At 40.7% G+C, this 21849-nt stretch overlaps 3 protein-coding genes across 6 annotated transcripts; 1 reads left to right on the top strand and 2 right to left on the bottom strand.

Annotated features, from left to right (window-relative positions):
• On the top strand, positions 3140 to 6642 carry LOC8085833 (ADP-ribosylation factor 2). Of its 2 annotated transcripts, none has more exons than XM_002457568.2 (7): positions 3140 to 3291; positions 3968 to 4125; positions 4606 to 4676; positions 4853 to 4972; positions 5652 to 5770; positions 6036 to 6117; positions 6292 to 6642. In XM_002457568.2, the coding sequence occupies exons 2-7, from the start codon at positions 3978 to 3980 to the stop codon at positions 6295 to 6297; spliced, it is 546 nt and encodes a 181-aa protein (XP_002457613.1). In that variant the 5' UTR covers positions 3140 to 3291; positions 3968 to 3977; the 3' UTR covers positions 6298 to 6642. The 2 variants fall into 2 exon arrangements, with proteins under 2 accessions (XP_002457613.1, XP_021313282.1); XM_021457607.1 differs by having other exon boundaries at positions 3221 to 3355.
• Positions 6922 to 8620, bottom strand: LOC8085832 (geranylgeranyl diphosphate reductase, chloroplastic). Its single transcript, XM_002455367.2, has one exon. It carries the CDS (start codon positions 8460 to 8462, stop codon positions 7125 to 7127), a length of 1338 nt encoding a protein of 445 aa, XP_002455412.1. The 5' UTR covers positions 8463 to 8620; the 3' UTR covers positions 6922 to 7124.
• On the bottom strand, positions 9302 to 13398 carry LOC8074502 (pre-mRNA-splicing factor SPF27 homolog). 3 transcript variants are annotated; one of them, XM_021457604.1, is made up of 7 exons: positions 13008 to 13385; positions 11853 to 12028; positions 10724 to 10807; positions 10154 to 10223; positions 9938 to 10071; positions 9791 to 9858; positions 9302 to 9706 (listed from the first exon to the last, which is right to left on the bottom strand). In XM_021457604.1, the coding sequence occupies exons 1-6, from the start codon at positions 13257 to 13259 to the stop codon at positions 9810 to 9812; spliced, it is 765 nt and encodes a 254-aa protein (XP_021313279.1). In that variant the 5' UTR covers positions 13260 to 13385; the 3' UTR covers positions 9302 to 9706; positions 9791 to 9809. The 3 variants fall into 3 exon arrangements, with proteins under 3 accessions (XP_021313279.1, XP_002455411.1, XP_021313280.1); XM_002455366.2 differs by having other exon boundaries at positions 9342 to 9706; positions 9801 to 9858; positions 13008 to 13384; XM_021457605.1 differs by lacking the exons at positions 9302 to 9706; positions 9791 to 9858; positions 9938 to 10071; positions 10154 to 10223 and adding an exon at positions 10230 to 10617 and having other exon boundaries at positions 13008 to 13398.

Here is a 21849-nt window from a genome sequence, read left to right as displayed (position 1 = left end):
CAACACAAGAGAAACACAAGAATTAGAGGAGAGAGAAATAAAGGAAAGTTTCTAAGAGGTTAGACCTCAAGTTAGTTTTCTACAAAATCCCTATAGATTGAGCCATTCCATAGGAATATTGTAGGATTTGGATGGCGAATCCTTTGTTCTAAAGTGCCACATAGAAAAAAAATCTGTTAGAATCCTACAGATTTTCTTCATAAATCCTTTGTTCCAAAGGGGCTCTTTTTTTTTCTGTAACAGCTCTCCCTCCAAAAAAAAGTTTTCTTAAAACATGTACTGATACCTGGAGGTAATCAGATAGCTGAAAGAGCCCAACATACCAAAAGTATTTTCTCAGTTTTATCACACCACCATTCTTAGGCCCCGTTTAGTTTCCAATGAAATGTAAAATGCCAACTATTTTGAAATGATAAAATGTTAAATGCTAAAATTTTTAGGGTTATGTTTAGTTCTACCTAAAATACAAAAAAATTCAGGATTAGATGGGGTAGTGAAGGCTCTTTGGGTTTTTTTTTTGACCTCTTGACTCCAAAATTAAGAATGCAAAATGGTAACTATTTTGCTAAAAAATTTGGATGGTGTTTAGTTCCCTTCTAGAAAATGGTGGGCCAAAACCCAATTCTGTTATGTTTCTTGTCACTAGATCTACATGTTAAAAATATCGCATGTGATTTTTGAGATACTTTTATATAAGGTTTTATTTAATTGTTTAAAATGCTGCTTTCTTGTAAAATGCATAATAAATAGAATATAGCTCAGAAAAATGTGAAACTTGTTTCGTTGGTTTTCTTTTGTGATGTTGTATCTATGAAAAATGTAATATGTGATATGTACTGTGTAGTCAAATAATGTTATGAATTAAGTGCACTTAATGGCTGATTTTGTGAATTTTGTAGTAAATAAAATATGTGTGATATTGACTTGGTAATTTTTTATGATTGTTCTTGTGCTAAGAATAAGAATTAGTTGTTAATAATCTAAAATCTGTTGTTTGATGATTTTCGTAGTATAAAGTATTTTCCCAATAATTAGTTGTAGGCTAAAATACTTATGCAATTAATGTTTTTATGGTAGACTACGTAATGCATGTCTAAGCTACTGTAATTTTCTTAGAATATATTGAGCACCAGAAATATATGCTGCTATTCTAGCTAAAATAATGATTGTTTATGCATGATTAAGATAATTAGGTTACTTTGGTGTATCTTTGAAGCATTATTAACTTGCTTGTATGAATTTAACATGTTTTGTGATAAAGGTCAAAGGTGGCTCAAATGAGGGAGCTAAACATACCTAACATAGGTCTTGTTTACTTTTCTAAAAATTTTCAAGATTTCCCGTTACATCGAATCTTTGGACTGAAACATTAAATATAGATAAAAAATAATTAATTATACAGTTTGTCTGTAATTTGTAAGACAAATCTTTTAAATCTACATAGTCTATGATTTGACAATAATCATCAAATAAAAACGAAAGTAACCAAACCTAAAAAAAATTATTTGAATATTTTCTTCAGGAACATAGACAACGTGACCACGGCCCACGTGCATTCCTCACTTTTTTTCCTCAACCTTCACAAGTACGTTGTGGTATCTGAACTAAGTGGACTCTACTCAAGGAGACCTTTTTTGGAATGAGAGATTTTTTTTTGTTTTATGTGTATTTTAGTAACAATAAACATATTTTTGTGAAAACCCGATACAACTTTCATAAAATTCCTGTGTTTTAAAGGGCCTCAATGTCTTTAGAAACTCGATAGAAAATATTTGAGATTGATTTCACCACCTGCGTCTTGGTTTGGATAGGGAGGACCTAGGCTATGTATAAAAGAAAATTGGCACGGAGTTTGATTGTAGAAGATACTATCTCTGTTCCAACTTATAAGCTTTTTTAGCTTTTCTAGATGCAATATTTTTACTAGGCAACCTATGTATATAGACATAATAGTGTATATCTAAGTGTAAAACAAAAACTACGAATCTAGAGAAGCCGAAGCTAACACATCGTATAATTTAGCCGAAGCTAACACATCGTATAATTTAGAATTAAGGGAATATAACCGTATCATTTTAATGTTTAATTATCTATTATCTATTCTCTTTCATCCAAATTATAAAACATTTTAGGCCTTGTTTAGTTTCCACTAAAACCAAAAACTTTTCAAGATTCTTCGTCACATCGAATCTTGCGGCATATGTATAGAGCATTAAATATAGATGAAAATAAAAACTAATTATACAGTTTAATTGTAAATTGGGAGAGGAATCTTTTGAGCTTAGTTACTCTATGATTGGACAATGTTTGTCAAATAAAAGCAAAAATGCTACCGTGTCAAAATCTAAAAAAATAGATCTGAACAAAGCTTTAGTTTTTCTAGATACATTGATGTAACTATGTTGGATATGTTCGGATTCTTGTTCACGCGGTGCAAAATCAGTTTCAGCAGCTGCTGTCGTTGTCAAGTATTTTAAGTTTATCAAAATTATAGAAAAAATTATAAAGATTTATGACCTCAAATAAATATACTATAAAAATATAATTAACGAAGAATGCAATGATACGTAGTTAATATCATCATAAATGTTATTATTTTATTGGTTAAACTTAAAATATTACATATTACATGACAAAAAACACCAAACGTCTTAATATGATTTCAAATGGAGGGAGAATATACTTAAAACGTATCTGGAATACTAGAAATGACTATTTAATAAAAAAAAGGAAACTTAAAAATAGAGCTCAGTCTAGAGCCAGCGGAACTCATTCAAATATTTGCACGATTATTTCTGCTTCTGTAAGTTATACCCAATGTTAGAAAAATATACACACTAAAAATTGTTTTATTCGGAGCTTTGGCAATTTGCTCACCAAATTTGGCCAAACTTCACCTTTCCGTGTGCCGTTGCCGTCTCTGATGCACCTGCCTACACGTGTCAATATTATTCATTCATATCATACGACTTTCTTTTCTGAAAAAAAGAGTTCACGAAGCGTCGGTTGCACGTTGGAGCTTCAAACGAGGAGCGCACGCCCACCTCTCCTGGACCCGTTCCACCTGCACCGCAGCCTACCCGCACGCCACCATCCCCCACGGGCTCACGTAGACTGGGCCCAGCCTCCGCCCCACCAACCCTGCCTCCCCCCACCTCTTTTTGAAGCCCAGAGGCGCCCCCCGGCCCGGGCATCGACCACTCGTCTCTTTTTCTTCGCCCCGCCCGAAGCCGAGGAGGAGAGGGAGAGGGGAGCAGCGAGATCGCGCGCGCCTCCGAGATCTCCACGAAGGTTGGTGCCGGACCTCCTTCTGTCTTCCCTCTCCTGATCACGTTTCCATTCTGCTTGCTAGGAGGTAATGCCGAAGATCTCGCTCCCGATCTCTCGCTGGTTCTAGATCTGTCGCAGAATGAGGGTGCAGATCTATGCTGTTGAGCCTTCTGTGCGCGCGTAGAATTCTGCTCTTGGTCGTGACGTGTTGGCTGTTCGGATTCTTGTCGCCGTTCAGCGGTTCAGGCCATTGGCTATCGGATCTCGGCTCCCGCGGTTCCGCGTGCTAATGTTGTTTCGAGTTGCATCGTTAGGAATGCTTTTTTTTTGGCAGAAATGGAGGGGCATTATGGTATCCCTCGTAGATCTGTGTTGGTATAGGTCTGTGATGCTGTTGGCTTGGCGCGGTGTATAGTCGTCGGTGATCATTTGGGCGTTGATCTGTTCTTAGCTGAGGCGATCGCATTTCTCTTCTCTTGATATCAGTAGACCGTTATTGTTTGCATAAAGATCTAAATAATTCCGTTGAATGAAATACGAGCGGACTAAAATGATGCTATACATTTATTCTAGAGCTCAATCTCTGATTTGGTGTTTCTCTGTGCTGAGAGTCTCCTTTGTTGGTTTTGGTTGCCGTGCTTTCAATGTAATGTTTGATCACGAAACAATGATAACCCTTGCTCAATGGCTTCCGCAGGTGTGGCAATATGGGGCTCAGCTTCACGAAGCTCTTTAGCCGGCTCTTTGCCAAGAAAGAGATGAGGATCCTTATGGTCGGTCTCGATGCAGCTGGTAAGACCACCATCCTCTACAAGCTCAAGCTCGGAGAGATCGTGACCACCATCCCTACAATCGGTGAGAGTCTATTCTATGCTTTTCAGTATACATTGATCTTCTATATCTTTTGACTCTTGAGAATGCAATACTATAGCTTTATCCACAACAAGCAATAATGATATAAACAATGCTTGTTATTAGTTTGGATCTGTTTCAGGATTAGTGAAAATTACCCGAGAATAGAGAAAGAACATTAGCAAATGGATCTAGCCATCTGTGAAGCTCCCTTTGAATTAGACCAACACAAGGAACACACTGCATTACAATAGTAAAACTATATGAATCACGATTTTTCCACTGCAGCTAATCTGTCAAACTTGTTTTATTGCTGCATGCTTTTACTTGGCTAGTAGATGCGGTTAGACAGTTGTTTGTGTCATTATGTTATATCCATCATGTATCTTTTGTTTTTGTGAAATGGACAAGACCGCAACACATTACTGTAGATAGAAGGAGCAAAGCTGACAAATATTTTGACTTCTATTTTGTGATTTCAAGGGTTTAATGTGGAGACTGTTGAATACAAGAACATTAGCTTCACTGTCTGGGATGTCGGGGGTCAGGACAAGGTACATACGAAAATACAATAGTATACAAAACCTCTCTTCCCTATTTCCAGTAACTTAGCTGCACTAGCTTTTTCTGTGCTGTACCAGAAAGATCGTTCAAAACATCTGATAATAAATCTAATTGTATTCAGGTTTAAGAGACTTTTAACTCACAACATTATTTTTTTCAACCCCAGATCAGGCCATTGTGGAGGCACTATTTCCAGAACACCCAAGGCCTTATCTTTGTTGTTGATAGCAATGACAGAGATCGTGTTGTTGAGGCAAGGGATGAGCTCCACAGGATGCTGAACGAGGTATATTAATTGTGTTCATGTTTCTTGTTATATTTGTTGCATGTTCAATAATGTGCTGTCATTTCTAATTTACATGGACTGTGATTTATAATTTTGAATTTCAAAGCGTTCTCTTCCAGCAATGTTCAGAATGATGCTTTGATCAATTTGAACATGCCAAATGGTGTGTACTTGTGTGTAATGAATTGAATTTAAGTTTGCGATGTGAGAATTCCTAAGAGTCTAAATAACTGCTTGGTATCAGTACCACAGCATGGAATGAAATTTTCTCAGTCTGACTTATGGGAAACATAATAATTTTTGCTGCCAGAATTACCTTTGAAGATTTTTATATATATAAAGATTGCCACAATCGGGTGGTTAACATCTAAGTTTCCAATATCATATAACTGATTTAGCAGAGGAGTATACACATGAACATGTCTGTACATCTGAAATACATTCAACCTGAAATGGCTGGTTGTACATCTTGAGATTTGTTTTCTGGAACTACTGTATTTGTATAACCTGTAGAAAGATCTTTTCCATATGGTTAATGAGTTTGGCTGTATTTAGGTGCTCATTATTCTGATTCTGGTTCCAGTGACATTTGGACTAAGCTGCATACATAAAACTCTCTTAGAATAATTGTCTTTTTTGGGGTACAAGTTTTGAGCATTCATCCACATGTCACTGGCAGGATGAGTTGAGGGATGCTGTCTTGCTCGTTTTTGCTAACAAGCAAGATCTGCCAAATGCAATGAATGCTGCTGAGATCACCGATAAGCTTGGTCTCCATTCCTTGCGCCAACGCCACTGGTAAGATATTGTTGATTTGTTTCACTTGTCAGACTCTTACACAATCCATTTGTCCTGGCAACCATCATATACTAAATTTTAGTTTTATGGTTGCATTGTCCATCCTATTCTCTGTATCTTTCATTTTTAACTTGTCAGTTTCATACAACTCTTGGTATTCTTCCGTATAAAGCTTTTCCTAACTAAATATATTTCTTTATGTATGTTAGCATATTCTTTGTGGACCAAGTATTTTTAATCTGCTGTATTTTAATGTGACTTGTAGGTATATCCAGAGCACTTGTGCTACTACAGGAGAAGGTTTGTACGAGGGTCTTGACTGGCTCTCCAGCAACATTGCAAACAAGGTACTGGCTTCCTTTCCATGTGCCATTTACCAAACTCTACACACTTGTTTGCAAAAAATAGTATAGTTTAATCAGTGTTCCCATGATCTTTGAAATAAATTAGACCTTTTTGCTGCTTAGCATTACCAAGACTGTCATGTACTCATGTGGCCTACTTATTCTCAATGAATGCAGGCCTGATTGGACGATTCTGCGGTTTCATGGAGCACATGGCGAGGCATTTTCTGCAGAAACGGAGCCATGGTCATTTTGACCTGACCTGTTTGTTTCGCTGAAATTTGGCTGATGTTGCTGCTTATGCTGATTTGTTGAGAAGAGAAAAATATTTGTTGTTTCATTGAAATGTTAAGTATTGTATTTCTTTGCTAGGCTTTTCAGAGAGCTGGTTTGTTATGTTGCGTGATTACTCTCTAAAAACCTGTTCCGATATCAAGACTGTAATTGGCCATTGGCACTAGTAGATCGTTTATACTGAGTAATGCAGTTTAAAATATTAATGCATCACAATTGTGCTGTACGATACAACTTTACATTCTTCTCTGTGTGTATCGGACTTTCCAGTTAATCTGGATGGATGTTAACGATAACGAGTCGTATTGTGGGTATATATAATTAGTTCCATACATATATATATGGTTCCTGGCAATAGCTTATTCTTGACAAAGGGTCTAGTTCCTCTTGCTAAATTTTACCTAGCGAAACTTTAGTCAATTTAGCTAAACTTCTAAATACACTGATATCTAAAATAGTTTTACTGGGCTAAAATTTAGCAAGGGATCCAAACACACACAGTTTCACAGTTCGTGTGCAAAGAGAGATTCGTCACCAATTTCAGAGGAATTGTTCTGGTCCGTTGCAATACATTGGTTCTGAATTCGTTCGTGTATAATAATAAGTTAAGCAAAGAAATCACCAGAATGCTTGAGAAAGGGTATAAAATGCATTCAGAAAACAATGACAACGTCAATCGGACACAGTTGCCTTATTATTCAGCAAAGCTCCTCTGTCTAGCCTTGCAGCTCCAGGCGTCGCAGGCGCTCCACCTCCCTGCCGATGACGCCGCAGCGCACCATACTGGCCACCGTCCGCCACAGCAGCCGGAGGTCGCCCCACGGCTCGCCGGGCACCATCCGCTTGTACAGGTAGCTTTCGAAGGTCCGCCGCTGCACGTACTCGTCGGCGCACATCTCCACCAGCGCCTCGCGGCCGGCGTTCCCGCCGTAGAACACGCGCTGCAACAGGTCGAGGAACCGGAACATGAGCAGGAACTCGTCGTCCCAACGCCGCAGGTAGCCGCGCCTCAGCCCGGCCTCCGTCACGGCGCCCGTGCGCGCCCACTCCTCCGCCATGGCCTGCCCGCACAGCCGCCCGGACTTGGCCGCGAAGTAGATGCCCTCGCCGGAGCACCGCGTGACGTACCCCGCCGCGTCGCCGACCAGGGCCACGCGCCCCACGACGCGGCGCGGGCGCGGGTGCTCCGGGATCGGGTGAGCCTCCACCTTGACCACGCGGCCGCCGGCGATCTTGGGGCCCGCGCGCGCCCGGATGCCCGACTGGAGGCGTTTGATCTCCGGCTTGGCGGCGACGGTCCCCGTCCCGACGGCGACGTGGTCGCACTTGGGGAACACCCAGCCATAGAAGTCCGGGGACACGTCCCCGCCCACGTACATCTCGGCGAGGTCGTCGTAGTACCCCATGGCGGCGTCGGGAAGGCGGATGCGCTCCTGGAACGCGATGGCCGTCGTGTAGTCCCCGGCCCCGACCTCGCGCGCCACGCGGCTGTTGGCGCCGTCCGCGCCGACGATGGCGTCCACCTCCAGCACCCCCCGCCCCGCGCCCTCTGGGGAGGAGGACGAGATGTAGTGGACGAGGTAGGGGTCGGCGGGCCCCGCGGGGAGCGAGAGCGAGGTGACGAGACCCGGGACTAGCTCGGCGCCGGCCTCGGCGGCGCGGCGGCGGAGGAAGGAGTCGAGCACCTCGCGGCGGAGCATGGGGATGTGCGCCCCGGGGGGCAGCGCGCGGGAGAAGTCGGCGGCGAGGTTGGAGGGGGAGACGACGCGCATCCGGGTGACGCGGCGGTCCACGAGGTCCCGCGGGATGGCGAACTCGTCGAGCATGCACAGCGGAATGGCGCCGCCGCAGGGCTTGGCACCCGCGGGGCTGCGCTCGAGGAGGAACGTCCGGGCCCCCGCCGAGGCCAGCGCCTCGGCGGCCGACGCGCCCGCGGGGCCGCCCCCCACTACGGCCACGCGCAGCGGGCGCGCTGACGGCGACGACGAGGTGGTGGTGGTGGTGGCTGAGCAGGAGATCATGATGCGCGCTGGGTAGTAGCAGGCGGCGGCCATGGCTGTCCGCTGTGGTTTGGGCGAGTGCTGTGGGTTCACGGATGGGCTGGAGATTTCCTTCTCGGCGAGTGCGAGGTGGAGCACTAGTTTAAGCTTTAGGCCTTGTTTAGTTCCTAAAAAATTTTGTAAAATTTTTCAGATTTCCCGTCACATCGAATCTTTAGACGCATACATAGAGTATTAAATATAGACGAAAATAAAAACTAATTATACAGTTCGGTCGAAATTGACGAGACGAATCTTTTGAGTCTAACTAGTCTATGATTGGACAATATTTGTCAAATACAAACGAAAGTGCTATAGTGTCGATTTTGCAAAAAATTTTGGAACTAAACAAGGCCTTAGCTTGGAGTCTAGCCGCGGGCGCGATGTGGTGGCGCTGCAGTGGCAGTGTGACACTGTCGAGAGGAACGACGCGACGAGCCGGCAGGTGGGATTTCAAAGCGTACCTTGTTGACCGTCGGATCTAAAATGGACACCTGCGGATCGCTTTCCTTTCTTCCCTCCGTCTGGACTACTGGCCAGTGGCCACCCAGAGGATCATCTCGAGTGTACACAGGTTGGCGAAATTTTTTGGTTTTGAGTAGCACTTTGATTTATTTTTTACAATTACTATCCGATCATGAATTAATTATAAGCTTAAAAGATTTATCTCACAAATTAAAGACAAACTACAATTAGTTATTTTTAATTTATATTTAATATTTTAAGTATGTGTTCAAAAATTTTATGTAACGGAAAATCTTAATTTTTTTAAAAAACTAAAGCAGGCCTCAGGCCTACGGCTTTTCGAGCATGAACTATAACAGCGTCAACTCAAAGCAGAGTAAGGCGTCCACTGTTTACAAACATTTGAGCACATTCTGAAGAGGACAAGAGTTGCACGCACAAGGTATTTTCAGAAACAATCAGAAAACTAAACAGAAGAAAGCTTCAAAACTCAATGTTACGCTATAAAGCGCTGGAAAGTGGATAAACATCTGTTGTGTCTCTTGCCACAGGTTAGGACATTCCAACGGACAACAATACACGAATTTTAGACTCTTCCTCTCCGACGTGTTTTCGGCTGCACAGGTCAGGGTCACCTTCAACCCATACGATTGCTAGGCACAGTCCACATGTTTTCAATGTCAAACAAACTGGCCCATATGACAACTGCAAGTCAGGTAAGCACAATGGCTAATGGAACGTCCAGCTCCCAACCTCATTGAAGCACCGTAGCTTCTTCCTTGCCACCTCTGTATCTGTAGTTGCAACGGCATAACTTGTAAACATAATGAAGGCAATGGCTGTCTCCTGGCGTCTTAACTTAACTAGATGACGCATACAGAACGGTACCTCAAATCCTCATGATGCTTGTGAGTTGGTTCCATTGTTGTCGTCCATGGGCATTCCCCTGTTAACAAGTATTTCATCACAATTCATAAGTACAGAGAGAGAGGGGGGAGGGGGGGGGGGGGGGGGGGTGCACGTACAGTTCTTTTGCTTCAAGTTTAAGCTGATCAATCTGATTCTGCAGGTCAACACAGGCAGCTTGAATAGCTATATTTTTTTGACACAGCTCCTGCCATTCCATTGTCAGGGCATGCAGCTGTCCTCCAGTATTTTGCTGATAAAAAAACAAATCATGAGCTGCCTGTGAAATATTATCATGACTCAAACTCCTAATAAAGAGATCAAATGCTTATAACCTGGTGGAACTTCCTCTCACGATTGACATTTTCTATCCTTTCATTGTATTCTACAGCCATCTTTTGCATCCTGCATATAAGATGGCAGATCAATGTCTCAAATCCATATAAGTGTGACACTGATTGATACTATTTTAAACCTATAAAGCAAGTAGAGTGCTTCAGTGGACATCTAAGCTAGCACTATCGCTGACATATCACACATAAGACCAACAAAATATGATATAGATAGATACATCATTTTTTGTCACTTCCCAAGAACTAATAGCACAGTACATAAAGCAAACTAAGGGCACATTTGGTGCAGCTCCTCTACAAACGCTCTGCTGCCAGAGAGCTGGAGCCCCAGAAACCAGCTTCGCCTCCATATGTTCAATGGCTCCAGTTCCTCTCCCACAGGTGCAGAAGTGCTTCTCCTATCCTGGCCGTTTGGTGCAGCTCCTCCGGCTCCGGTGGCGAAGTTGCCGGTGGGGCCGAAGCCAGCGTGGCACCAAACAGGACCTAAGTTTTAAATGAAAGGCAAAGATAAAAGAGATGACATTGCCAAGGACTACATGGACATTAACTTACCTAGACAGAACTGATTCCATTTGTTTGTTCTGGAGCTTCCAAACATCTACACCATATTTCAGCATAAGCTCAAGATTCTCTATCCTGCAATACTAGCACTGTTTCAAAACAAGGCACGACCAAATTTCCATTTATCATAAACAGGAAAACAGATAAAAGTTTGTTCAGCAATAGAGCAACAGTAATGACTTCCCTCTATTCATCCCTTTTACAAGGCGTGAAAGTTTCAAGATTTGAACTTTGAATACATTTACTAAAACTAACATGCAGGTTTAATGAAAAAAAGGTACTGTTATATTTATAATATTATGATTGTTATTTCATAACTATCACTTATCAACCATATATAGTACAGAAATGAATGGTCAAATTCAAAATTAGCCTTAGGCCAGTCTCAATGGATAGTGTCACTGCATGGTTTCACATACCAACACGTCATCAAGATTGAAATGAAACCATCTATGAAATAACCCCAGCAATGAAGCATTTCACTTTGTTGTTTCCAAGGCTAAGCAAAGCATTTAATTGTTGCAAAATGATTGGATCACATGCAAGATGGTGAAACGATCTGGCCCTCAGTGGGGATTTCATCCCGTTTCACCGCGTGGGAAACAACGCCCGCGGAGTTTCACCATGGTGAAACTACTTCCTTCTCTCTCCTCTTCGTTTCATGCAAAAAGTGCAGTTTTGCTGACATGGCGCTCTAATAAATGTGCATGACATCCAAGTGAAACCCCCACAGAGACTGGCCTTACAGAAATCATTGAAGAGAGTATAAAAAACATAGGCTCCCGTGAATTTGTGACCCTTTATTAAATGGGGTAGAACAATGCAACCATGATAATAGATAAAGTTCATTAACTCAGTATGCACCAGTTTTTATGCATTTCTTTGGTGGAGAAGTAAGGGCACTATTCTGACTATGGCATGTGCATGTCAGAAGAACTTCTCACATAATGCTACACAATACTGCAAGTCATTCATGATTATTACAAGCTATAAACTTGTAGCTGTTACAAAAATGTTTTCCTTAGTTTCTACATAGACACACAGTTCTGCAAATAGGCGTCTATATTATAGAATATGAATACATAACCCTTGATGCCCCAAAAGTAATACCCTGACTTACCTTATAATTTGATGCTGCAATTGGCTCTGAGCATTCCGTAGAGCCTGCCTCCAGGCACCAACATCATTCCTCCTGTTCATTGGAGGTGGCTCCAAACCATAGCGAGACATATCTAGCATGAAAGGAGGTTTGCCAGCCCTAACTCGTTCATATTCTTTAGCAAGCATAGGATGATTCTGAAACAAAAGCGATAGCATGCTTTACATTAATTGCATCACACATAGATTTTCAAACAGTCAAAACTTGCAAACATCTTGATTCACATCATGGTTCCGGTTTTGATATGGCACAATAGTTAAAACAAGTATATCTAAGATATCTGTGGAATTAAAATACATGAAAAAGAAGATAGTAGCATCACAAGGTCAAAGTTTAATAGAAGTGCTCACTAAACAGTACAGAATATTTTCTGTTAAAAACTTCAAAAACAAACTTAGAAAATCTTCCAAGTCATGTTTTAATATTGAATTTCAAGTAGAGATGCATAGTTCATTATAAATGGTCGATGTTTGATCCTCAGACCTCAGTGTCATGACCAGATGAGGTGTAATAACCTCAAACCCATCAGAAGTAAACATCAATCCATCGAACTAAAAGCATAAGCGTGTCCTTTTCTGGGCATTCAGACTTTATCTGAAACCAAAGTAAACATCTGTACAGGATTTCCATCTGAAGTAAATAAAAGACAGACTACAAGAGCATGATACCCCAGCTTAAAATGCGCTGTTACAGAAAGGGAGCACAAAACTGTGCTAGATGTTATACCTATTATACAACCCAATCAAATGGTTCACAGGTAAAACGTAAAGGGGTATCAACTAAAACTTCAACTTCATATGCAATAGTTCTAAAGTTTAAACAATGCAAAGATACATTTACCCAACCAAGTTAATTCACTTAGACCTCCACAAAATCTAAATCTAAACAACGGAAACATACATTCATAATTCATCCAGCCAAGTTAGTTCACTGTGACCTCTACAGCTGCAAACCCTAGCTCCCGCTCGACCCTCCTTATAACCCTAAACGCAACACCTGCTAGCATTGAAGAAGCTGCAACCTGTGGCTAAGTCCCTAACATCTGCAGAAAAACGTTATGAATTCGAGCTACTCTCCGATTATACATTAGGGGCTTAGAAATCTGCACGACTGTACCTCGAATCCGGCCGTGGGAACAGGAGGCAGGTCCCGGAGGAAGTCTGCGGGCTTCCGCTTCCCTCGGCGCATCTCCTCCTCGACGAGGCGGTCGACCTCCCGCTTCACCGCCGGGTCACCGTAGTCGCCGTCGATGTAGGGCAGCGCGTCGATGGCCTCCGCGTCCGGCGCCGCGCGCCACTGCCCCGCGGAGGGGTCGGACGGCGGCGGGGCCTCAAGCATGAGCACCTCTCTCGTCGCCGACGAGGCCATCGCGTCAGGCTGTAACGGCGCAGTCGAGAGAGAGAGAGAAGGAAGCTGTCGCGTAGGCCGCCGGCGCGGAGGAGGGAGGTGGAGAAAGCGAAGGTGTTTGGGATCGAGATGGAAGAAACGCGGCGCGCGTGGGCCGTTTGGAGTTTTGGGTTCAGCCCGGTTCGAAAGGCCCGTGTTTTTTTTTTTGAGAGAGAGAGGACCCGTGGGGGCCCTGTCGACCATTACAGATCACTAGTTGAATGCCCGTGCATTGCTACGGTATATATAGAATTCTATAATATACAACTACACAAATAATTATAGCATATGTAAAATCTCATGACATCACAAATGATTAACAGAAACACATAATTCAAATTGATATCTTTGATATTAAACAAAGCAATTACAAAAAAAATAATATTACCCTGATTAAGTTTAAACATATGTTGTACCATTACCAAAAACATTTTGTTTGTATACACAAACATTTATGATTGCTCATGTTGTTACAACGAGATGCCGAAACATTTCGTGCGATTAATCTTCTAAATCAACATCAAATTAGATTTAATCAGAGCCAAGGGGCCAGTCGTTCTATACTCGTGCGCTGCCATGGCGGCAAAAAATTTCCAAGCAAATTAGATAAGCATGAAAAAGAATTCAGAACCATTCGGCACTACAATCTATCTAATCCTAAGATTTTTCGAGCCAAAAAAAATTCAGAACCTATCTGGTTGCGACTTTGCCAGTTTGAAATTCATCGATCCCATCGCCTTCTCCTCCTGCTGCCATTCCTCTTTGTGCAGTTACTTCTAGGTAGAAGCTGCAGCACCAAATACCTCATAGCACAGTTACTTTTGGCTGCATTGGTTATACTAAATTAGAAATACCTGAAACTTGAAAAGAGGCTTGCGTTCAGTTTTTTAAAAATTGGTAGCAATCCATTGAACGAGCTATCCGATCTAAATCAAGCTATCCGATCTAAAAAGAGTTGTAAACAAGCTATCTAATCTGAAAAGAGCCGTCAGCAAGCTATCTGATCTGAAACTACAAAATCAACCATAAGCAACTTAGCTACAATAATCTGAACCTGGATAGAGAAATTACGGGGAGGAGTTGGAACCCAAATATGACAACATTTTATGGATCAGGAAATGAACCAACAATGTCAACTCAGGATCGTAGTGTCATTCTCCTTAAGCAGCAATATCGTCGAAGCAATAGTACCCAACCACTGGATGATAACAGAATTAGGTACCCATGGTTCTTAACATAGTTATGGCTCAAGCAGGTTAGTTCTATATTTTAATCATTTGTTGTAAAATTAGACATAAATAATCCCTAGCTATCACCAAATAGCTAAAGATTCACAACTAGGAATTTAGATCGATGTTCAACATACTTGAACTGCAAGCGACCAAAGAAAGCATGGGTTATCAAAGAGATGAGCTGGTGTCAAATGCTTTAAATCTTTCTAGCCAATTAAGAGAAAGGAAACATGTTAGCTAGACATTACTGTAATCTATTCATTCAATTAGTGAAACAAAGTGTGTGCATATATAGAAGTAACTAAATCCACATATACATCTTTGTTTCATACAGAATTCATTCAATTTCTTGAAGGATTGTTGCCTAACTGACATGGAACGAATATTTGATACAACCACGACATGATATATGTGTTTTCAAAAAGACAATTTCCCCTTTGTCTATAAACAAAACAATGGAGTCGAGATACAGAAGAAGGGAATCCAAAAAAATCTGGCCAAAGTATGCCCAAAATCTGCAGTGTAATGATGACCTCCTACAAAAATCGAATGAATTAACTAATTACTTGCAAGGTTCACCTAGCTTCAGACAATGGTCAATCAACCAACAGACAATAGGAGCAGAAATCAATTAACTAATTACTTGAAAAATTAAAAAATAGAAGCCATAATAGGAATAATTAAAATTAGAATTCAACTAATCACCATGGCCAAGGGGTTGCAACATTTTTTTTGGTCAAGTACTAAGAATTGCCATTGTTGCTGATCTGAATGTTAATTTAGTTTAGGCAATGACTTCAGTATGCTGATCTGAATATATGCACACACTTTTGTATGAATAAAGACCAAATTCACAGGTTTCCTTGCCACTATATATAGCAGCACAATGCATGACACAGATGAGCTTTACTCGAGCTAGCTGTTGGCTTACCACAGGTTAGTAGTGTTGTCAGCAGCATTTGCTGTTCGATAGCTCTAAGTCCAGGTTCAGCACTTTCTCTGCCTCGTCCCACATGCATTTTTTTCTGAATGGTATTGAGTGAATACCAAACTGGAACCTAGTATATTCATCCAAAAACGACTAAGCATAAACATGGACAAATGCAGTTGGAGGATTCCATGACTAACTAAGGAACGATTTAGTGGAAACTGAATGAATGGTTTAGTTGAAACTTACGTACAACAATGGGTCAGGCATTCTAACGAGTCTGTGGTGGACGGCTGAAGCACCCATGCCTACCAAAATAACACGAGGAAAGCCTGCTTGCACATGGAGCTTCACCTGGCGTTCTCTTTGGCCGATGGACGAACCAAGGTGAATGGCATCGCAATTTCCCATCCTCCAAAAGTCTGAGCCAACCGACGAATCTGCCTAAATAGCGAGCATCGAGTCTGCGCCCTTCTGCCTCCCGTGTGTCGGGCTGACCATCGAATCCCAATTCCCAAGGGCCTAGGTTGGTTGCCGTCACGACTGGCACCGGAAACTGAGGCCAAAGCAGCGGTGGGTACCAAGGGTAAACTTTCCGCCGAGTTCGACGGGCGAGGGCGAGGGCGATGTAAAGTCCACCGCTCTGGCTGGCTCGGTCGCTGGGGGCTTGGTGAGGGCGGCCGCTGCGTGCGACGGCGAGGGCGACGGCGCGCAGCGAGGCCAGCTGGCGAGGGCGACTGCATACGAAGGAGAAGCGATGGATTTGGCCTGGCCTCTCCTGATGGCACGGTGGCGCGACCTCTAGCGACCGAATACAAGATGGAGGATCGTGAGCAAAGTTGGTCGCTATAGCATGAGCACACGAGGATCGTGGATGGTGCGAGGGCGTCAGTTATGCACTTCTAACGGGGGTTGCAGTGAAGGAAGAGCGCGGCAGGGTTTTTTTTGACGAGGGGGTGGCGTGGTTAGCGCGGGGTGATTACCGCGAGGGGGGGCGATCAGGAGGGCTGACGATGACTTCCGACTCTTTTTAGTTGTAGAGATTACACGAGCATCTTGTTGTGTACACTCATAATCTGCGGATAAGATATTTATTCATATTAACATTATTTAATTCCCAAGTATAAAAAAATCTAATTTCGGACGTCTCACCTTGTGGCAGGACATTTGCATTGTTTGTCTTCTTAGGTTTATTATATTGGGGGATTGCCATAACCTCCTCATCAGCACGCTTAATATCTTTGTCTTTTTCTCTATCAACTCTCATCATTACGATGTCTTGGATCTGCACTTTGTCTTCATCCATAATACTGATCTACATATGTAATATTATAGACTAAAGTGGGCATTTGGACGATACGTTACTCCATTAGTATGACATTGGGTAAAGAGCAACATATGAAAATATTATAAGCAATACCTGTGACGTTGATGATATCGCTTAAAGGTCCATGTGTATCTCTCGGCGTAGACATTTCGTGATGAGGGTCAGGCCCGATCTTCTGAGAGGTAATTGATAAATTTGATTTGTGGAGAACTCGACGTTGGCGATCCGGCTTCAAATCATCACGATTCGAACCCTGCAACCGTTACACCACTGCTCCGTTGGTTATCAACCAAGCACAACTTGATTGACCTCGCCAAGAAGGCTGTTCCTGCAAGCGAATCGAAGAACACACGCAAGAAAGTATAAACACGCAATCTGAAATTGCAGATATGAATGACGCGAATATTCAAATGAGGATTCAAGAACTCGGTTTCAAAGGACTAATCGACACAGTGGAGGAGATCAAGAACGGGGGCCCTGGATCACTGTAAAAGGATTTGTCACCACAGTTACAATGAACGATTCAGTTTTTCGATGGAAAACTAAACTCTAAACAAAACCTAAGTCTAATAGCGGCGGCTGCGTGGAAAATAAAGGAGAAGCGACCCGACCAGGGGAGGCGCCCACAACATGGGCTTAAGACCCGAATTCGATACACGACCAAGTTAGCCCGAAATAGGTGACGCAGCACCTTGTCATGGACATAAAGATTAATCCACGAAAGATCTAGAGCTGGGACCAGATCCAAAACGACGGCGTTGTCGTCCCCTTTCCAACGAGTCCAAGATCACTCCGTTTCGATGTCGTATGAAGAAGTTACGATCAAAACACTGACGACGTGTTTGCTAAATCCGAGAGTGACGTGGTAGCTGAGTTGGAGATGATGGTAGCTGAGTTGGAGATGAATTGCAACTTGGAAAAGACAACAGTGTCAACGTATATATCCAGCGTAGCGATGTCCTCATCGTTTCGCTCTGTGCTCGGCATATATCTCTTGGCATAGACATATCATTTTGTGCTCCACATGGATTCTGTGCTCGGTATATATCTCTTGGCATAGACATATCATTTTGTGCTCCACATGGATCTCTCGGCGTAGATATATTGCTTTGTGTTTCACGTGGATCTCTCGGCGTAGACATATCGGCTTAGTTGGACTATGATTTTTCTGCTCAAATAAATTAGGTTTAGAAAACACTCAAAAATCATATCAATATTATCCAAAAAAATACAGAGTGTTCAATATTAAGTCAGGGAACTATTCAATGGTCTCCCCTGTTCCACTCAGCGCGCCTACTCAAAAATCATCTACCATATCATGTAGCTAAGTATTTAATCAATCAATAAGATATAGCTTTTGGCATAGATACAAAGTTCAGTTCAACGTAATTATCTCGACCTGCTTTTGGCATAGTTCAGTTCAACGTAATTATCTCGTCCTTAAGCATGCATGACATCACTGTGATGTCATCAATCAAGCTAATCTCTACTATAGGCACACATCGCCGGCTGCTTTCCTCTGCCTGCTCTTGTGCCATGATCGCCAGCGAGGTGAGATCGCCCGAAAACGAGGAACTAGCACTGTCGTTCATGAAATCGCCGTGACAAAAAACACAGGGAGGAAGAGGGCGTTACCGAGAACTCAATGAGACTGATCTGGACGTTGTGGCCTCGTGAGGTTCACCGAGAAAACAGCTCCGCGAGCGGCGAAGAATCTGGAGAGAGAAATCTGGGCGTTTGGTGAGGCACCCACGGCGGCGGCGTTCTCCTGCCAAGCTCGTTGTCGAGGAGGATGTGGAGGAGGAGATCCACATCGGCAACGGCGCGGTGGAGTAGTTAGGGCCGCGATCCTAACTTCATCGCGATGGGCGCGTGCGTCGCGTGCGTTGAAGCCGAGTTGAAGCCTCGGAGCCATCGTGGCCGCACCATTGGATACATGGCTAGAGTAGATGTTCTGTAGCCCTTGATTTTAATGGAGACGATTTTCTGTGTATATTTCTTTAGGTGCATAAAGGTTTGAGGCTTTCAGCGGGAGAAGTTTTATTGGGTGGATCTAGTATAATTTAAAGTGTTCTATTATAGTAGAGATTTTTAGCCGAAAGCCAGAAACTGAAGTGAATTCTGCTCAGGGAAAAAAAACTGAAGTGAACAGATGAGATCTGCATCAAATCGTTTCCATCTCCAATTCTCCGTTGTACATGTACATTGGCCGCTAAAGCTGGAAGCTCCTCCATTATCTATATCTATCTATAAAGATGGAAAATTTCAGTTTGCCAATACGTTTCTGCCTGGTCATCCGCCTTCCGTTGCCCAAAAACCTCTGTCCGTTTAACGCTGGTAAAATAAAAAAAGAAAATAGAATGTTTTCTAGGGTTCTCAATGCAAAATATTGAAAAATCGCTAGCCTCTCCGTCCGCTTGTAGAAGAGAAAAAGAAAATAGAATTTTTTTCAAAGTTCCCAATGCAAAATCTCCTATATCCTACTAGTTTTCTTTTCTTTTATTGTTTAATTCGGCAGAAAATTAATAAATGTGTAATAATTTATAAAAAAAAATCTAAAAATTATAAAATAAATTTTGTTCAGCTCCACATATGTAGATCCATGTAGTAAACAAAAAATAGGTGCAAAATGTCTATCCTATTAATTTGTTTTTCTTTTATTTTTTAATTCGGTTGAAAATTGATAAATGCGTAGAAATTCATAGAAAAAACTAAAAATTACAAAACAAATTTTGTTCAGCTCCACATATGTAGATCCATATAGTAAACAAAAAAATGTCACAAATTTTAATATATTTTTTGTTGGAGATGCTTGCCTATGCTTTTAGTGTAAAATTGAAATTGTAGTTATCTTGCTCCAATTATTATAAAAAAATTTATGGTAGCCTATTTAATGTGATGCTTGATTTGTGGTAAAAGTTTTAGCACCATTCCTGTAAATCTCACTGATTTACTAATTTACCTAAATTTATGCTTGCTATATAGTTTACAACCAATTTAAGTATGTAAAAATATAAAAAAGATGCTTCCACTATCTTTGCACGATGTGTTGTTATGTCATATGAATACTTCATAAGCCCATGTGTTCATAATATACATACATTTAACTGATATATCATATTTTTATAGGAATCATAATCTAAATAAAAAAATAAAGCTAGCAACAAACTTCTCATGTTTTAATTTAATACTAAAGTATATTAAGAGATAATATTAGAGTAAGGTAAGATTTGCCTAATTTCTATTATTATTATTAAATAAATATGTCTCCAAGCTATATATTATTGTAAATATTAACTATCTAGTACCATAGATGTCATGGTTATCAATAAAATGAATTACAGAATTTAAATTTTATAAAAAAGATAAATATAAATAGATATATAATATTATGTCGTCACTTTCTATGGCCATTTAATGTTTTTCTCCCAGTGCAACGCATGGGCATATTTGCTAATCTTAAACAAAAAGGAGAAATCAATTTTTGGCCATCTGGTTATTGTCCAAAATTGTTTTTAGCGATGTAAATATAAAATCAGAAATCTTTGGCCATCGAGGTACCAGTACTAAACAAAATTGACCATAGCTGGATTAAAGATGGTTTTTCTTTTAAAAAATGATAAAAAAAAGTGAGTTTGTATTGTAAATATCTATAACTAATTAAATTCGTACCAAACCAGAGAATACATAAACAAATACCATTTTTTTACTAAGGATCAAATATGTCTATTGGCACTCTATCTAGAATAAGTATCTATTTTATTTGTTACTTATTAAAATTATCATTTTATATTATAGTGTACCCGATATGGACCAGGAGAATTCATAGTGAGCTATGAGTAAATAGAATATATGGAAGACAATAAAAAGCAAATGCAATGCTCCACCACATATAGAAAAAATCAGCCATTGCAACTAATATGACATCAATAGCCCTCTTAAAGTAATTCAATTTATTTAACTCCGATATATTTAGTAATCCATTTCGAGTATTTATTCTCTTGGTTGATCTCTCAGTTTAATATAGTATAGAATGATCATTTGATAAATAATCCGCATGGCCATATGCAATAAAACACTATGAACAACTAGAAATAAGATCCAATAACTTCAAATGGAGCACAAATAGAAAGGATATACTTTTAGAGAATGACTCATAATATATAGTTTCATTTTTATTAATAAAAAAAATAAAAATGAATAATTATTAATTTTGATAAACAAAATAATTTTATTATTTTTAGAAGACACAAGATCGCCTTTGAAACCAGTTAGATGTCTAAATTTGTCAATATTGACAGTCCAGTAATAAAGGATTTCTAATTTTAGATTTGCAAGGCAAAAAACGAGCAATAATTGAATGGTAAATTAGAAACTTCAGGAGCCTCATTCTACCCCGTTTCCCATAATACAATGACAAATGGGTTCACAAATATCATATGTTGGTTTAACATATTTTTTGTGTATTTATCTTTTTTTTAAAAAAAAAACTAGACTTGATGTTTGCAAGACAATATATTTAGAAACGTGAAACGAGTACTGGAACAGCAAACATTAACATTGATAAAGTCTCGCTATTAACAAGGCGCATGATCTATTATTAAAAGAAAAAAACCACCTCAATATTCACAAAGCAAACATGATGTGAAATATGAGATCTCTTATCCTAAGTATCGGTGTGGTTACAATGATCTCTGCCAACAACTAGGGTATTGTTTGGTTCTTCGTTGTTCCATTGTTTGTAAAACGCTATACTCTCTATGTCCGAAAATATAAATACATTTTAGTTACGTCCTTAGTCGGATTCCTCTAAGTTTTATTAAGAAAAGGATATTACTATTTTTCACGTAAAGTAGATCAAATTTAAAATGATTTGACTTAAAACAAATATAGAAATGTTTTTATTTAAAAAATGGATGGGAGTATATGGAATATAAGCATCTCCATTATATTTATACACATATATATGTTCCATCAGTTCAGTCAGTCTCTCAAAAGTGCTCACATATAAAACGTTTTTTTGACACTATATAACACCCAAGGGAAAAAAAAGCGCTCACATAATACGTACGTAAACGAGTTTGG

This window comes from Sorghum bicolor, chromosome 3 (genome assembly GCF_000003195.3).
Source record: "Sorghum bicolor cultivar BTx623 chromosome 3, Sorghum_bicolor_NCBIv3, whole genome shotgun sequence".
NCBI classification, from domain to species: domain Eukaryota; kingdom Viridiplantae; phylum Streptophyta; class Magnoliopsida; order Poales; family Poaceae; genus Sorghum; species Sorghum bicolor.
Note: the sequence above shows the minus strand (reverse complement) of the source record. Positions and strands in the feature narration are given on the sequence as shown.

Excerpts from the sequence above, each read along its gene's own strand:
- LOC8085833 (XM_002457568.2), top strand. The coding sequence starts at position 3,978 with ATGGGGCTCAGCTTCACGAAGCTCTTTAGCCGGCTCTTTGCCAAGAAA. Across the intron at positions 4,126-4,605 it reads GACCACCATCCCTACAATCG|GGTTTAATGTGGAGACTGTT; the intron begins GTGAGAGTCTAT and ends TGTGATTTCAAG. Across the intron at positions 4,677-4,852 it reads ATGTCGGGGGTCAGGACAAG|ATCAGGCCATTGTGGAGGCA; the intron begins GTACATACGAAA and ends TTTCAACCCCAG.
- LOC8085832 (XM_002455367.2), bottom strand. The coding sequence starts at position 8,462 with ATGGCCGCCGCCTGCTACTACCCAGCGCGCATCATGATCTCCTGCTCA.
- LOC8074502 (XM_021457604.1), bottom strand. The coding sequence starts at position 13,259 with ATGGCCTCGTCGGCGACGAGAGAGGTGCTCATGCTTGAGGCCCCGCCG. Across the intron at positions 12,029-13,007 it reads TTCCCACGGCCGGATTCGAG|AATCATCCTATGCTTGCTAA; the intron begins GTACAGTCGTGC and ends CTTTTGTTTCAG. Across the intron at positions 9,859-9,937 it reads AAACTTGAAGCAAAAGAACT|GGGAATGCCCATGGACGACA; the intron begins GTACGTGCACCC and ends ACTTGTTAACAG.